Genomic DNA, 17588 nt, shown 5'->3' with positions numbered 1-17588 from the left:
CCCTCTCTGCAGAGCTCCTCTCCAGCAGCTCATCCCCAGCCTGTATTGGTGCATGCAATTATTCCTCCCTAGGTGTAAGACCCTACACTTGCTTTGTTGAACCTCGTCCGGTTTCTTACTGCCCAGCTCTCCAGCCTGTCCAGGTCTCGCTGAATGGCAGCACAGCCTTCAGGCGTGTCAGCCAATCCTCCCAACTTCGTATCATCAGCAAACTTGCTGAGGGTGGCCACTATCCCCTCATCGAGGTCACTGATGAAGATGTTGAACAAGACCGGACCCAGCACAGACCCCTGGGGGACACCACTGGTCACAGGTCTCCAGCCAGACTCTGCACCACCAACGACGACCCTCTGCGCTCTGCCAGTCAGCCAGTTCTCAACCCACCTCACTGTCCACTCATCTATCCCACACTTCCTCAGCTTTGTTATAAGGATGTCGTGGGAGACAGTATCCCATGCTGACTACTCCTGATAACCTCCTTTTCTCCCAGTTGTCTGGAGATGGTATCCAGCACAAGCTGTTCCATCACCTTCCCAGGGACGGAGGTGAGGCTGACAGGCCTATAATTTACCCGAATCTTCCTTCTTGCCCTTTTTGAAGACCGGAGTGACATTGGCTATCCTCCAGTCTTCAGGGACCTCCCCTGTTATCCAACAGATATCTGATATCATATCAGATTTAACACATACAGATGAAAAGGTAATTTGTTAGTCACCTTTTAGACTACAAATGCCTATTATTTCTACTTGGGAAAGTGTAAACGCTGAACCATGTTCTGCCAGCTCCACTTAGAATGAAAACAGTAGCTAATGCTACTGAGATGTGTTTTGCTCTTCTTGCCTGCTTTCTAGAAATCATTACTTTCTATCATCATATTCTCCATTTTCACAGGAAATATGCAAATGAAGCATAAGATTTACCAAAAAAGTGTTGGGTGTAAGATAATCAGTAATCAGTAAGATAAATTGGCATAGTTCTACCAGTACTGTTACGGATCTGAATTTAATGATCACACCCCCCAACTGCAGTTCTGCTGCCAGCAGTTCCCTGAACTTTCTGCAGGGCCAAACTACCAGAGTTGTACCAGACATGGGCTTGGATTTAAATTGCTCACATTACAGCAGAAGTGAAGTTCAGTATGCTTGCAAACTCATATACAGAATTACTGATCAACAATCTTTTCTTACTTATTTTCCAAGGAAATTGTTTGAATGGTTTGTCACAGATTTTCCTTCTGCTAGTCTCACTGGTTTCACCTCTGTAGGCTGCTCTCTCTGCTATTCCAGAGACCTGCCATCTACTTAACAGACCAGGTGGGCATGACAGATTTATCAAAGAGTGGTCCTTCTCCAGAACTCAAGAGCTGTGTGTTAGCCTGCTAGGAAATGTTTCGCCGAGTTCTTCTGGTGCACATCTTATTTACAGGTGGAAAAAACTATCTACAATCTTCATTTTTAATTTGCAGTGTAACAGCACTCACATTTTTCTTCAGGTCGGACCCAGGAATATCTGTAATTTTAGCAATAACAGTTAGAACAATGGAATCTCCTGATTGATAATCATCATACTGACTGAATATAAATTCTTACCTGAAACTTTTTTTTCCCCTATACTTCTCTAAGTGATAAATTTGCTCAGTGAATGTGAAAACTTCCTCTTTTTTTATTCCTACTTTCTAAAATACATTGGCAAGTTGAGCAATTTTGATCAGAAATCTTGTAAACCAAGGAAATTCCAAATTACTGCTTGAAATTTTGCTACAGAAGTCTGTTCAAGAGTGTACAAATACATAGTGAGCAATTAAACAATCGTCATGAGTAAATACAATTCTCAGCATAGCTAAATAATCTCAGCAATTCTATACTTTTTTCAATGATTTCATTTTAAAAATGAAAAAAAGTTCAAATGTAGCAATTGTAAAGATTGATATTAAAGGAGGAAAGTCAGAGAAGTGTCCATTGTTTGACATCTGTCTAGGGGGAAAAAAGTCGACAAACCAGAAGAGTTATTTTGAGAGTAGTTTCTGTTCACAGCGGAAACTTTTGCATTCAGTGTAACAGTGACTAGGTGAAGTTCTGTTATTTGCAGCATTCAGGGTGTTGGACTAGATTATTGCAGCTCAAGGTTCATGCATTTAGATGTTGATATTCCTGTGCTAAGCTGAATTTTATCTTTGGAATTAACATAACACAAGTTGTTCAGCTGTGCAAAGGAACATAGTAATTTATTTTGCTTAGCCCTAGAAAACTGTGAAGACATCTTTCTGTGGCATTTTTTGCATCTGATAGTGAGACATTTTTTAAAGTACTGAAGCAGAAAATAATAGCTGCTGGAGCATACTGAAAATACAGAACTCTGGGAGCCAGAGTGTTCTACCTCCTGCTCTGGATCCCAGTGTTATGGAATTAAAGTCCTAGGGGTTTCTTCTGTCCTGCTTCCACAGATGGGAGCTTGTCAGTACCGTGCTGCAGGTCCAGCCAGTAGTGATATTGGTCATACTGGCATATATGGTATAGATAGAACCAACCAGAGATCACAGAATCACAAAATTGTAGGGGCTGGAAGAGACCTCTAGAGATCATTGAGTGCAGATTCCCTACAGCAGGCTGCAGAGATCCACAGATAGATCAGTTCTTTCAGCAGCACCCACATAAAATCATGTTGCTCTCACATAAGAACAACATATGAACAGGTCTAGTTCTTCCTTTCTGATCAAAACTGAGGTTTGCTCGTGGCAGTTGTGCGCACTCTATTAGCATTCACAAGCACGCTAGTGGTAATAGGTCACTTCGGATGGACTTTTAAGTCAATGCAATACCCTTGCCCAAATTCTGTCCCTGTTATATAGTCACTGGCTCAAACCTTGGTCTGTCCAGATGGAGATCTACTCACCGGCCAGTGCAGCTTGAAGATTGCTAGTATACAGACACATTTTTCTCACTTCTTTCCATCCATTCTTGAGATTCAGATTACTGCTTTGACCTTCCTCAAATTGACCTAATTCACTCCAAATCTGTTTTATCTGGTGCAGAAAGCTCCCTACCATAATAGGAAATAATATTTAAAGGATTGCTAGATACACGGTGGGCTTTGCAAAGTAGTGTGTAATCAAGAAGGAAATATGTGCTGTAAGGCAAAGGCGTTAATGTAAACTATATTATACGTGTTGAGTAATAGTGTAATCTAAAGTGAAGTCCATACCTATTGAACCTGGGCTAACCGATAAATGCTGTACATTGAAGTCCTGTCTTTGGTTGTTTTTATTGCCTGAGTTCTTGACTCAGAGATGTTCTGTGCCTGTATCCTCGTCACTTGCTGTGGCCCCTTTTGTGAAAGTTTGGGATGAAAAAAAATATGTAAAGTGATCCTTGATAGCGTTAAATAAGGGGGAAAATTAGTTGATAAAAAGTGAATACTTTTTTGGGGCTGTCCTGTTCCTTTGTTTTTCACTAGTGTTTTTACAGAAGTATTAGTATAGCTGAGCTTGACATTTGGAAAGAGCACAAAATATTTCTAGGCAACCTAATCTCCTCAGTGCTAAAGTTTATAGGAAATTAATAGTTGGATGTGCAACAAACTGTTATTTTGTGTGAGCATTTTTTGCCTCTAAGCACTATGGGTATACAAATGGAAATTGGTATTCTTAGAAGCAGGTTAAATAAGCCTGAAGTTTTGGCTGTTTCTTTTTGCCATTAAATGAGAAATATTTTCTGCTCAATAAATACATTTTCTGTCAAATCATAAATTCAATTTTGTATTAAATAGTTGTTTTCCTGATATTTTTATTGTTTTTATTTTTATTTTTGCTGAGCTACCTTTGACTTTAAATGAATTATCAAACAATTCTCAAAACGAACAAAAGAACCAGAAACCTTTCTTTTCAGTAGACTGTCGAGGATATATCTAAGGCTTTAATCCTACCAGCGGAGCCTTCTGTCTCTGCATCAAAGGCTTTACAAGAATCACTATTGACATTTTGAAGTTTCAGCTGGGAAGTTCAGTTCATTTGCTTGGTTTTATTGATAACAGAGCCGATGATGACACTGTCAACAGAATTGATGTTAGGGCAGTTACTTCAAGTAAATTTGTGTTTATTGTCATGTATAATCTTGATCTGTAAATGTTATGAGAATATAACTGTTGAACACTTCTGTACAGTGTATCAAGGTGAATGCTACCCATAATCTTAAGCCTTTGTAATTCTACCCATTTATAATAATTAAATATACTAAAGCTGTATTTGTTTTATTTTTTTCAACTTATTGCACTTAGCAATGTAGCAAGAAAGCATCAGCTTCACTGTTGTGGATCCTGAAATCATCTGGAATAATTGCAAACCGTCCTTGGCCACGGATCACTCTCACATTGACAACCACTGCTATAATATTAACTATGGCTGTGTTCAACATGGTAAGTGAAAAAAGAGCGATTTTTGTTTTTTGTTTAAGATCTTTTTGCTTGCTTAGAATTTGTTTAGATAATATTTCAAATTTATCTCTCATGGCTATCCTGGATGAAAATGATTGCCAGACAGAAATGTAAAGCAGAGCAACAGAAAATATGCTGTATGACAAGAGCTTCTTTCAGTGCATAAGGTGCTCAGGAAGAGTTCAGATAGTTTAGAGCTTATTAAAGAAAAAAATGTAATTTATAGGGAATAGAAGATAGTTTGTATTGTTCATCTCCTACTCATTTCTGCATTGATTTGAAAAGGAGAGTAGCGCTCAAAGAGTGCAGTATCTTCTCACAGGATGTGTGAAAGACTTTGTGCAAAGGCAGCTAAGTTTTGTTCTGGCTTGTGATGCTCCTCTTATGATCATTAAATTGTCATAATTTATACATTATTGATTTTCATGTGCTTGGCTTTTTTTAATTTGAAAAAGGACAAAGATGAAAGTTACATCAATAACTTCAAAAGTACTGATCTAGAATTTTGCTAGGACTTAAGAACTTACCTGTAATTTAGGCTTTTCAACTTGTGTGTTTCTCATAATAGAGAACATCCAAGTAATTCTACTATTATTTCATAACTGTGGCAAATAAGAAGTAAATCTGCCATTACTCTGCATAAAGCTGGAATCTTAATAACCTCATGTATAATGAAGTGTGTGTTGTGAAATGGCATGAACAGTATTTGGGGTCAAAAAGCGTTACTTGTTTTGCTCCATGGGCTCTACCATTCGTACAAAATCAGGAATTTAATCCAGATCAGTTTTGCATTTGAAAAATGGGAACTGCAATATTTATTTAGGTGTTGCTTACAAACATCACTGCATAGGTATTACTCGCATTTCAGATCAATGAGATTTGCACTTCAGTGCTTTTGAAATTACAACTCCAGCATTTTGTTGAGTTGCTGATGTACTCGAGGCTCATAAGGAACTTAGAGATTGATAACACCTACTCTTTATGTATTTTTCTCATAACATTGCAGGGGGCACTAAGTATGAACTAAACCCATCAGAGTGAAGTAATGATGTAATGTGGTCTTTTAAGTGTGAACGTTTGACATTTCTGTTAAATTCTTATCTCGGTTTTTTCTATGTTCTTCTTTTTATTGGTTTTCAGTAGGTACTTTCCTTTCTTAGAGAGGAGACAGATTCAAAAACAATTCCATGCTTAGGAATTTAAAATGCAGTTAATTTAATTTCATATTTATTGTTTGTAGAGAAATACAGAAAGAAGGGGTGACTGAAGCACTTTTTAGCGATGAAGGCAGTTAGCAATGGGAAAAATAGTTCTGAAAGATTTGATAGATTTGCTATCACTTCTTGTCCTCAGCTCAGGACTATATATCTTTATTGACGACAAAATTTATCCAAGCAAATGCTACTGGGCATAACACAGTGTGGCTTGTAGTATGGAAGTCGTGTTAGATTGTTTCTCCTGTTTTGAACTAAATGAGATAAATGAGTGGAAAGAAATTAGATAACCCACTTGAGAGCAGAGTATAGTTTGTGTTAGAAGTCATGCAACATATGTTTTTTTTTCAGTTAGTGTAAAAGAAGATACAGTCAGCAACTGTCATTTCTTTAGGCTAAAGTTCTACTACTGTGAGTAGTCTGCATAAAATTTGGCATTCAACTAGTAGAAGACATTTGTAGCAAAAAAAAACAGTTGTTCACTGCATCATTTTTAGATAAAAGAAAAGCTTTTAATATAATTGGTTCAGGTCCATTTTTATGTGGACTGAATGTTATTGTAAAGCATAGTATGCTGCATTTTGAAGTCTTTGCCTTATCAGTAATGACTGCACTATTACAAATAATCATGTCCTATGGTATTCATGAGATGATAATTTTAAGTACAGTTCCCATCTTGAAACTAAACCTTAATAGTTTGACTATTGAAAAATGATTTTAAATGTGATTGTGAAATTTGCATTTCCTCAATATTAATAGCAAATTGTGGGAGAGACTCTGAAGTATCATTATTATATCTCCAAGCAACATGTACTTAATAGTAGAGTCGATTAGCTGCATTTATTTCCATGAACTCTTTCAGTAGAAAAAGGCAAAATGTAGCCATTAAGACTTAATGGACATAAAAAGTGTCTAACCATCCCACACCTAATAAATCATGATTAAGACCAAAATGTCAAATAAAGCTCAGTCTTTATGGTCAAGGGGCATTAGAATGGAGTGAGGGTGCAGTTTTATTTTAAATGAGCAGTTTCAGAAGACATTTGAATCTAGTCTTAATGTTTGAGAGGTATATAGTCATGATTAGTGAAGTTAAAAAACAGCTAATGTGACATGAAGTATCAAGTACCTCTTAGTTGAAGGAGAATGTGACTAATGCTGCTTCTACTGAGTGTTAAATTTGAGGCCATGAAGAGAGTAGTGGCTGAAGACGACTTTTTTTGCAGTGTTGATCTGCATTTCAGAAATATGAGAAAATGTATTACAGGGAACAGTCCAGACATCTTAGCAACAGTAGGACTGTTTGGCTGCAATGAGTCAATTTGTGGAAGCTGCATGTGTGGTTGTCTGCAGTATATCAAATGGCTGTGCCTCATCACCCTCTTGCATTCATGTGATCTGGGGAAACATGGATTGCTGAAAGAGCCACGTAAGAGCATTTTGTTTCAGTGACTTTGCATTGAATGTATGAATAATTCTTGGCAGAGTAACAGGATCACAGAGCTGTGTTGTCCCAGGAAGGTGCCCTAACTAGCAGCTTAAAATTTAGGATGTTACTTGCTTTTCTGTCTTGAGTATACTTTCCTTTTAGAGTAGCTAACTCTGTTGATATAGTTGCTGACCTTGCTCAGTGCTTTATTTTAAACAAGCAAGCTCTTCTGAAAGACGCATTCTAATTATATGTCCCTATAGTGCGCCTAGCACATTAAATGCTTTATTTTGGAAGGTCCCTAATGTATTTATCTAAAGAAGAACAGACATGCCTGGAGCTCAACCTAGCCTTGGAGCTGGGAGGAGAAAAGGTAATGCCCAGCTAGAGTCATCTCATCGAAGCTTTACATGCAGGGCACCATCACAAATACATTCTACAGACAGAATTTAAGAAACTAAGCCATGCTGTCATAAATTTTGCTCACAGTCCAGCACAGAACTAATAGAAGTGAACATCACTCCACACCTGTCAAAGCCCATGATGGTATATGAGTGTAAAGGCCCAGCAGGTTCCTTGTCTCTCTGTAGGATGCTCATAGATCCTTTGAAGAAGGCAGTTGCTTCCCAGTATCTCTGTAGGATGGCTGGGCCTTGAACACAGAAATGCATATGTAAGTATGCATTTTTACCTGGCTAATCAGCTTCTATAACAAATGAAATGGAATTATTGAACAACTTGATTAAGTACTTAGCCTACATAGACACTTCTAAAAGTTTGTGAAGATGAGGAATGCTACCAGGATTTGGGATTTTTTCTATTGTTCTTGTGCCATTTGCACCATATCAGACTAACTGGTATTCTTCAAATGTGATAGATTTTGAGAGGAAAGTTCTCTTGATCCACATGGGTATTTGGAAAGCTGATAGAAATAAAAGGAATGAACAAGAGAAGTCCTGTAGTTTTGCCTTAGAGCTTTATGCAAAAGAGCAGTGCTGGACGAAAGCGTCGTTGCTTCATTCATACTTTAAGAAAAAAGCAAATCCTCTAGTTCCATTGGTAATACCAAACTTGCATGCTTCCAGCATACTTTAAAAGTATACTCTTCTTTTGTAGGGCATAAAGTGTACTTCATTTACAACAGTCTAAAAAAAAAGCTGTAGACCACTGTGTCTCAAAGAAGCGGTATGGTTCTTATGAAAACTAATTTAAAGTGGAGCTGCATGTTTGTATGAAGCAAGGATTATGGAGAGAGAGAGAGAAAGTGACAAAAATTGGATTTTTCTTTGTAGTCTTCACAAGTCCATCTCCAGGGTAATTTTATTTAAGGAAGAGAAGACAGTGATGGGATCAAATTAAACTTCAGCTGTAAATTTGGATGTGCTGCCAGACCTTTCTTTTCACTGCATATGTATTTCAATTCATTAAGCACATTTCTGCCTTGGAGCAGCTACTTCATATGGAGCTCACCTCTGTGGTATGAGGTTTCTTGCTGATGCATGAAAGCATACTTCCTAAGTTTCCGATTTGCACAAAAATGATCATAGTATTGCCCTTACAGGTGGATGCTGTAAGACATCATGCTTCCCCAGGTCAGTGACCACAGTTGAGCTATTCCTGGCAGATAGTCAGATCAATTAATTTTGCGCCTTTTTCACCTGTGATTCAGTGGGTCAGTGGAAGAATACTTCCTAGCTCTGTTCCTCCTTCCCACCTGTCATAGAGCCAAGCTGTTCACATACTACCTAATAAAAATTTTACACATCTTTTTTCTTATTCTGTAATTCAGTGTGCAATTTGATAAGTGCATTTTAATATTAAATACTGCCATCTTTCTTTCTTCTTAGTAGGATGCTATTTTATTTACATTAATATGAAAATCAGTAAACACACTTGCTTAGTAAAGTGAGGTATACCCATTCATCTTGGTTGTGTTTACTGTCCATCAGAACAGCAAGACAGGAAGCCTTGCTTCTGATGAATTGTGCAGAAGTGTTTAAAGTACCTTGGTGAGAAAGTTGACTTTGTTATTAGTAAGATCCAAACAAATGTATTACGGTCTTGTGCAGATTCCTGGTCGGTAATAAGAGAGATGCACTAATGTGCTTATCCCATGTTGTCAAGGGAGGATCTTTCACCATTTGGTTCCTACTGAAAGACATAGCACCACAGCAGATATTTTCATCACGTGAGATAAAAAATTCATGGTGGAAGATTGCAGATTATACAAACACAAAAGAAGAAAAAGCTGCTAGAATATATGAAGATAAAATGAGATTTTAATGGTAGTGTGCTCAGATGTTCCCTGGCATTGGTATTCATAAAAAATATTGCTTCCATTTGAGTCATTTGAGTAGGTGTGACTGCTTAGTAGGACTGAGCTGTCTCTTAAAATACTATGTTGAAGAACAATATACATCTCCAAAGCGTGATAGCAGATGTAGATAACTGATGAGAGACAAGAAAGACAAGTACAAACACATCATTCAGAAATAAGTGTTGTTTGGCTCATGGGAGATGGCAACATTTCCATATCCTTTTTATTCCTTTCTATGCTTATTTATGCATTCATAGATACACCACATTTCATATAGCTTTCTGTATATACATTTACATGTCTGAAGTACCCCATACAAAGTTCAAAAACAAAATGAAAATGCCTTAACAGAAATGATTATATGCATATATATGTCTGTACGTAAACTTACACACATTTATGTATAGGATTGTGCTGCAGATCTTCATGATACATAATCTTTTAGTCTCTGGGCATGCTCGGGATAAGATTCTGAAATTAAATGTAATTATTTCATGTTTGTAAGAAAAGTCAATGCACTAATGCACTTGAGTAGGATTCATTGTCCACCCTTGGCAAATGACCTGAGTGACAACACCTATGAAGATGAGGATGTTAATGCAAATAGTTGGAGGCAGGTAGGGGGATTAAATTTTTAAAGTGTTTTGGAGGACCTTTGCCTCAAACTGTTGGTGTTAAAGAGAAATATAAGCATCGGCTGAGTAAAATAGTAACCACAGGGCTTTAGAAAGAATTTTAAACCAAAGGAATTAGGAAGAAGTTTATGAGAAGTATGAGTATTTGTAACAGGAAGAACTTGTTGTGGAAACAGCAACAGTCAAAATCTAGTTTGATATTGCCATTAGTCACACCTCTAACCCACACCTCAGGTTTATCTGCACACATGAACTCGTGGGGTACTTTCTCACCAGCATCAGCATCAAAAGATTGTGCAGAGCACCTTCACATTGAGCTGTTGCACCTACATCTCCTTGCAGGAGAGGTGTGGAGGTTGGGTTCCCCTTCTCCCAGAAGAATATGTGTGCATTTAACCTAGTCATTCCGTTAATAGGGGTGGATGTATGTATAACTTAGAGCTCTTTGGGATGAGTTATAGAAGGCCAATTCAAAATTTATAGGTGTTTATTAGCATTTTGTAGGGACTTTCATTGTGCTTTATTTGTTGTACTACTAATATTGCACCTGAAGGAATGCTGGCTAATTAGCTACGTGTAAACAGAGAAGCATGCTAGTGAAGGAAGACAACCTGAAAGTGCACGTGTACAAAGGAAGGTGAGCCCATTCTGTGTGTAACTCTGGAGGGTGTGACACTGTCTTGTAAAGCAGTCTTCGTAGCAGATGGTACAGCAGTCGCCTTCGTTGCAGTCAATCCTGCATCTGTGGAAGGGCAGTTTCAGACGTAATGGTTTCAAGCTCTTCTCAGCAGCACCACAAAACAAATCAAGGAGTGCTGACCGTAGGTGCTGCCTTGCAAGGCTGGATAGTCTTTAAAAAAGAAAAAGTCACTATGCATGTAGTACAGAGCTGGCATATCTTGCCAAGGGCGACTGTGGAGTCAGCTTGGAATCTGTCAAGACTTGGCTATATAGAGCAGTAACTGATCAGATCTGGTGTTAGTAAATCAGTAGACCACTTAGATCGAAAATGGATTAATCTGAGTAAACTGAGCAACTTTTCTCTGTCTGGTGTGGATTTTTATATACAGTGTATGAGAGTGTGAAATTTGTTGATAGAATTAAAGTGGCAGGCAAGGTCTGTGCAGGAAGGTCAGAGATTTTAGAAAGGAAGAAATCAGATGCAGATTTGAGAAAAAAGGAACTAGGATGGGATTTATTACTACATAGTGCAAGATTATATTTGGTCCAACAGACTCATATCAAGAAGGTCTGATAAGCTGGGAGCTCATCAAATGGGGATGAATTGAGTTCAGGATTTTGGTTAGTTGCCTGAGTTTAATGAGAACTCAACTGAATCTCAGTAAGCATCCATGCGACTGCTCTTGTCTCAGGGCAAGTACAAATTAAATTTACCCAAATGTGTCCCAGTAGAGGAATATTACCTCTTGCTGACCATAATAATAGTGGCTGTTATTACATCAATGTAGCTGTAAGCAAGAAAGTTGTTGCTGTGATGTACAAAAACATAATTCTGCAGAATTAGTATTAATGGTGCAGTACTCAGTCAAAATCTGGAAGAGTGATTTCAATTTTGGTCCTCTTGAAGGTTGAACTAAAAGAGGTATGTACAGAGAGAAACTGCTAGAAGGGTCAGGGGAATTAAGAACACATTTTCTCAGAAGAAACTAGAAAAAGCATAGATTTTTGAGCATCGTGAAGGCTGAGATAAGAGAGCTATCTGGAAGCTGAAGATTAGTACCAGAACAAAAAAGTGGGAATTGGCTTTGAATGAACAGAAGCTGATAAACTTAGAAGCACTGGAATAAATGTTGTCAGAGAAATCTAAGTGAGAACACACTTTAAGAATACATCAAACATTACTGTCTGATGGTAATTCAGTAGGCTGAACCTGGTACTCTAGGAGATACAGATTCAGCCCTTCTCTTGCAATAATATTATTACTATTATTATTATATATTATATAATATAAAATATTATTGCTATTACTAATAATATTATCCCATTCATGATTACTATGAAAAAGATTACACCTCAGTAAGTCAACTTTAGTAAAGACTTCTTTTTTAACTCTTCCTATATTTAAACAGGAGATTCAGTTGAGGTAAAACTGAGAACTATTCATTTTGAATTTATATTATCATTGTCTCTCTTATGTATGAGCTTCTGATTCCTGAAGGTAGCACAACAAAGAACCTTTTGTTTTTTCATTCACACGTGCCTTATGGAGATTAGCAAATTCGTTGTCTGAAGCGTGCAGGATCCAAGTAATCAAAGTGATGTCATTTTGCCTTTGCTATTTCAGTTTGCAGTGAAATACCAATGTTAAATGATTATTGGCCAGGATTTCTCCACTTCTTCGCTTCCCTTTTTTATTTTGACCGTATACAGCTGACAAGCTAATGGATTACATGTTGTTTTTCTCTAGTTTTTCCCGGATAATGCTGTGACAGCTTTTCCCCCAGTTCTTAATTCGTCAAATGCAAGTTTTCCTAATTTGAGTAATCAGACACGATGGTGTATACAAAACAACTGTTTTTTCCTACCGGTAAGTTGATTTACATTTATTTGTTTGTTTAGAACCATTTCTCTAAGTAGAATTTCTATGGATCTATTGGAAGTTAAAGACCAACTAGGTTTTTAACACTGCTTTGGAAGCTTCTTTATTTTCAGTCACCTGCAACTGCCTCTGAAGGAAGTAGATCAGTAGAGGAGTTTAGTAGTTCTAAATAGTGAGGTTATAGCGGATGTCAGATGAAAAATCTGGTAATAGCCTGATAAGAGCCATAGATCACCCATCCTAACAAGTAGGCATTATGAGGTGTCAAGAGAAGACAGTCACCATGGAAGCTGTGGTGAGCGCGGTATAAGTGGCTGTCAGTGAGGGAGCAAGGTTGGTTTCGCAAAGACCAGCGCTAAGCTTAAACATACTCACCATTTTCTTTTTTTCACCTGGCAGTAAAATTGAAATCTGTGGTTCTAGACTTGTATCATCATTGCATCATAGAAGGGGGAAATACAGCTCTCATATACCACCACATAAACTGTGTAAAAAAGATCTGAGCTGGTTTGAATAAAATGTCTTAGTGTGAACAAAAGCACACTCGCACACGGAAAGGGAGAAGAACATTCCTACAAAAATGGGATCTGTATCCCACGGGGAATGATTTTTAGAGAGCTTAGGAAAGATCTGCATCTGAACATAACAAGCTGCATTTTGTGCCAAAGTAGATCAGCAGTGCTTGAATTTAAAAGCAGGAAGCAGCAAGAGAAGGGAGAATATTTTATCACTATGCAGAATTGATGACACCAGTAACAGAATGATATGTGCTGATTTCCACATAATTATGGAACCCTAGAAGCATGGAATGGCTTGGGTTGGAAGGAGCCTTAAAAAAACATCTAATTCCAATGTCCTGCTGTGGGCAAGGACACCGAGACATGGTTACATAAATGATCCTATCAAGCTAAACAGTCCCATGCACACCCAAAAGCAGGATGTTAATTTTGTATAGAACTCTTCTGTAAAAAATAATTACGTTGACTGTAGCACTTGGAAACTTTCAGCATCTCCTTGACAAAGCAACTGTAGAGCTGTTTATTTTCTTTTTCCCATTTTCAAGTTTACTTAACTAAATTTGGTACTGACAGGTGCCTATGTTCTCTTTTGGCCCCAGTGTGAAGTTATCCTTGTAGTCATAGAAATGAAGCAGTCCTTCTTCCAGCATCCACACAGTACTTGCTCTCAAGCACATAGAAATTGTTTCCAAGCATATTCATATTTATGTTGATTTTTTTTTAAATAACAGTGAATTTTGTAGTTCCCTTTTTTTTTACTTATTACTGTTTTAAAGTTCTTGAAAAACATTTTTTGCAATGAAGCTCTCCAAGCATGTGAATGGTACATTTTTTATGAATTATACTTATTATTGAATTCAAATTCTTTTTCTTAAAAAAAAAAAGTCTTTTTCCTGCGTTTTACCTTATATAACTGTCAGCTCTTCCTGTGACCGACACATTCAGAACAACTTATGGTTTATAAGTTTGAAAATAGGAAAATGCATACTTTCATCAGAGAAACTCTGATAAACAAACACAACAATTATGTTAAAATGTTAATTCTGGTAAAAATCACAAAAAGTTTAGATTGACTGAAGTATTTAAATACTTTTTCCCTCGTTTTCTTTATTAAGCAGTTCTGAAATGTGCATTATTTTCATCTTAAGACATATTTCCTACTTTCTAGCTTCAAAAAGCTGAAAATTCCTTTTGGGTTACTATTTGTTATCCTTATAAAGTTTTCTAAAAAACTCAAAATAAAATTCTCTTTTTCTTGAATGAGATATTGAACCGCTGATAAATGCTTGCTTTCTTAAATTGCATATCAATCCTTTTTTATCTGTTTTACCTTTAAGCACTTCTTCGTGTGATTTATAGCAGTGGAGCTGACAGATTTATTGATGACATAATCTAAAATGAATGAATAAGAGATCTTTAAATTATTTTAGCCCCACTAGCATTTAGTTCATCTGGAAGCATATTGATTGATTTTCTCCCTGCTCCACACCATAAAATAACTTTTCTGATTTGTATTCTTTGCTTTTGTGCTCTTTTTTGAAGACTTACCAAAGATTACACAGTAAGTTACAGGAACTTTGCTCATGGTTTTATTTAGTTTTGCTGTGGCGCTTCATTAGTTCCTATATAATAGAAGCATCAGGCAGATACCCAGTCAGGAATGGTGTGTGGTGCAGATCCCATCCGCGGAGAAGTTATCCTGCATCTTCTTTTGAGCTCTTACAGGATTTTCTTAAATCTTTCTATTCACCATTTCTGCTGTCAGACAAAACTTATGTTCACACAAGCACTTGATGCTGCTCAGTTAGATAAAAGAGAGGATGGGCAAGTGGCATCATCAGTAGCTGAGGCTTCCATATGGCCAGGGGACACGCAGAGCATGGCACACACCTGCCTTGATTGGGTGGGCTGTTACCTGAGCTGCTAATTCCTCAGTCTACCATCACTGTCTGCAAAAGCTCATTACACAGGTTTGATATCGTAGCAACTCTGTTGCTATAAGAGCATTAGTATCTCTATAGCGTCCTTGTTCAGTAGGTCAGTCATACAGAGGTGCAGGATGAGCGTACCTAAAGTTGGCATGTTTGTTAAGAAATGAGTGCTGTACACCAGTACACTAAAATTATTAATTTTTCCCAGTTGTGAACTAATTCCTCTCCAGGTTCATTTCATCAGCTGAGAGAAGACCCTTGGCCAGCCACGACAGCCAAGACAGGCTGCCATTTGTCAGTTGCCTTCCAATTTATGTGCTGTGACAAAGATCAGTGCTTTCATGCTACACATACCACAGCAATTTCACTAGTCCTGCTTTTCTGAATGGTTCATTTGACTGTTTCTTCACTGAACTTGTACTGTTTTCAAACTTCTCTTTAACAGAGAAGGATTCAAGCTACACAACTTTAAATACCTACTAAAATTTCCAAGTTTATTTTTATTAAAAAGGAGAAAATTCAGTTGATATGACAGATACTTAAACATTCATTTGCAGAATTGGGCACTTAGAAACAGCTTTTGAGTATATGTTTTACGATTGAAAAAAGATTAATTGAAGGTGGCATTTTTAAAGAGGCATCATAAGCTGATGTGGCCATTTAAGTAGAGTTTCCCATGGTGTCTTTGCCAGAGCTGTATGGTGCTTACTAGAGTTTGCATTGCAACATGCAGTATCAGTCATCATTGTTAAATTATGTCTGTGCCACTGGTCCATCAACCATCCACCCACCTCTGAAGTCTTTGCCAGTGTTTTCAATCTGGTTATACATTCCTGTGAAGCACTAACAGGAACTTTATTATGCTTGGAAGTTTCTTGGTTTTTGCTTGGTACATTTGTGGATTTGAGACAGCCTTTTGTTTGCTATAAAACTAATTTCACAAGTAGAATGCCCTCAGGGTTAGAAAAATGGCTACTGCTACTTTTATAAAACACTGAATTCTGAAAATACAGTGTGAGCTCTTGAGGGATGCAGCCAGCAGAGAAATTTGTTTTTGTTTTTTTTATCCTGAACAGCAGTTCTTCATATTTCTTATTTCAAACAGATCTGCAAGGAAATTACAATAACAGCAAAGATTTAGATGGCAGATCAATTCTATCTGATGAGTGCCATGAAAATTATTATTCTTAATGATCCTCCAGAATTAATATACAGTGATTCAAGTTCTGTCAAAAGTACTGTTATCAACAAATCAACAGAAGTCTGAAAATCAAATAGCATATCTAGAAATAGAATGCTTTGTAGCTTAAGAAAATATAGTATTTTTACAGAGTGCAAGGCTGTAATTTTTGGGAATGATATTTGGCAAAGGTGCTGTATGTTAACAACTAAGAAAATGATTCTAATGGGATTGTATTTCTGTTTTAGCATTGGTTTTGATACTATAATCCATTTTGAGAGAGTATGAAGTTAATTGATTATTATTTTTTTTACCCCAGTAACTTCACTTCAACCATACATATTTTCTGTTGATAGTGGATAGAAAAGGCTTTTTTTAAACAAATGACTGTATTCTTATACAGTCATTACTCAAGAAGATGTAACATGATCTTTTTTAATATTTATGTTGTTCATAGGCCATATTAATCATTTTCTATTCTTTGCCTTTTAACTGTATTTCTGAAGTCTGTAAAATTGTGTATCTGTGAGGTTCTTAACATCTGTGTGTATTGCATTGGTTTAACAGTGCTGCAAAAATAGACAACAAAATTGTTTTCAGATCTTCAGGCATTTTGACCTTGATCTTCCCTTATTCTCAGTAATAAATACAAGGTAGTTTTTGTATTCAAGTATGAGTGAAAACTATACAGAGGCACAGGAACAAATATTCAGTCATTATGCTGGCAGTGGGGTTTCATACCAAACTTCCATACTAGCACTGGTTTCCCACATATAAGATATACTGCTACTGGAAATTAATAATTCAAAAGTGGTGAAGGGTGAAAATTAGAAAGCATAAATGAGGATCATAATCTGAATTCTGCTGAGTGTAGAGAGAATTTGAGCCTAGTAAGAAAAAGAGTCTATTTTATGAAAGACCAGTATCTGGTTGTTGCTGTCTGTAAACCATAACGTGCTATGTACTATGATTATTTGTGCATTGTGATAAATAACATGCTTAAGTGGTCAGTTAATGTTTTCTTAAAAGCTAGTATTCTATTAAAAGCTATGTATTTTATTATGTGTGATATCCCACTGGACAGCAGACTATAAATATTTACTATGCGGTTTTCCTTTCCCAGTATTTCATATACAGCTGCATATTAGGGCTCATTTCCTGTTCCGTTTTTCTGAGGATAAATTATGAGCTGAAAATGGTCATCATGTTGATTGCATTAGTGGGCTACAACGTTATCCTTCTGCACACTCACGGGTCCATGCTGGATGACTACAGCAAATTTATGTATGCAACAGCACCCCTAAAAAGGTAAGTTAATAATTCCCATCATTCTGAAATTAATAGAAATAAAATACCAACTATGGAAGATGTCATGT

The 17588-nt window shown here is 37.0% G+C and overlaps 1 protein-coding gene across 1 annotated transcript in view; it reads left to right on the top strand.

Moving 5' to 3' along the window:
* ADCY2 (adenylate cyclase 2) overlaps positions 1-17588 on the top strand; it is a 193904-nt gene that overhangs the window by 145319 nt on the left and 30997 nt on the right. Inside the window, exons 16-18 of the mRNA XM_031552698.1 lie at positions 4273-4410; positions 12452-12571; positions 17336-17520. Of these exons, the coding sequence (XP_031408558.1) occupies positions 4273-4410; positions 12452-12571; positions 17336-17520 (443 nt within the window). The remainder of the gene's footprint in view (positions 1-4272; positions 4411-12451; positions 12572-17335; positions 17521-17588) is intronic.

Source organism: Meleagris gallopavo, chromosome 3, assembly GCF_000146605.3.
Source record: "Meleagris gallopavo isolate NT-WF06-2002-E0010 breed Aviagen turkey brand Nicholas breeding stock chromosome 3, Turkey_5.1, whole genome shotgun sequence".
NCBI lineage: Eukaryota > Metazoa > Chordata > Aves > Galliformes > Phasianidae > Meleagris > Meleagris gallopavo.
Note: the sequence above shows the minus strand (reverse complement) of the source record. Positions and strands in the feature narration are given on the sequence as shown.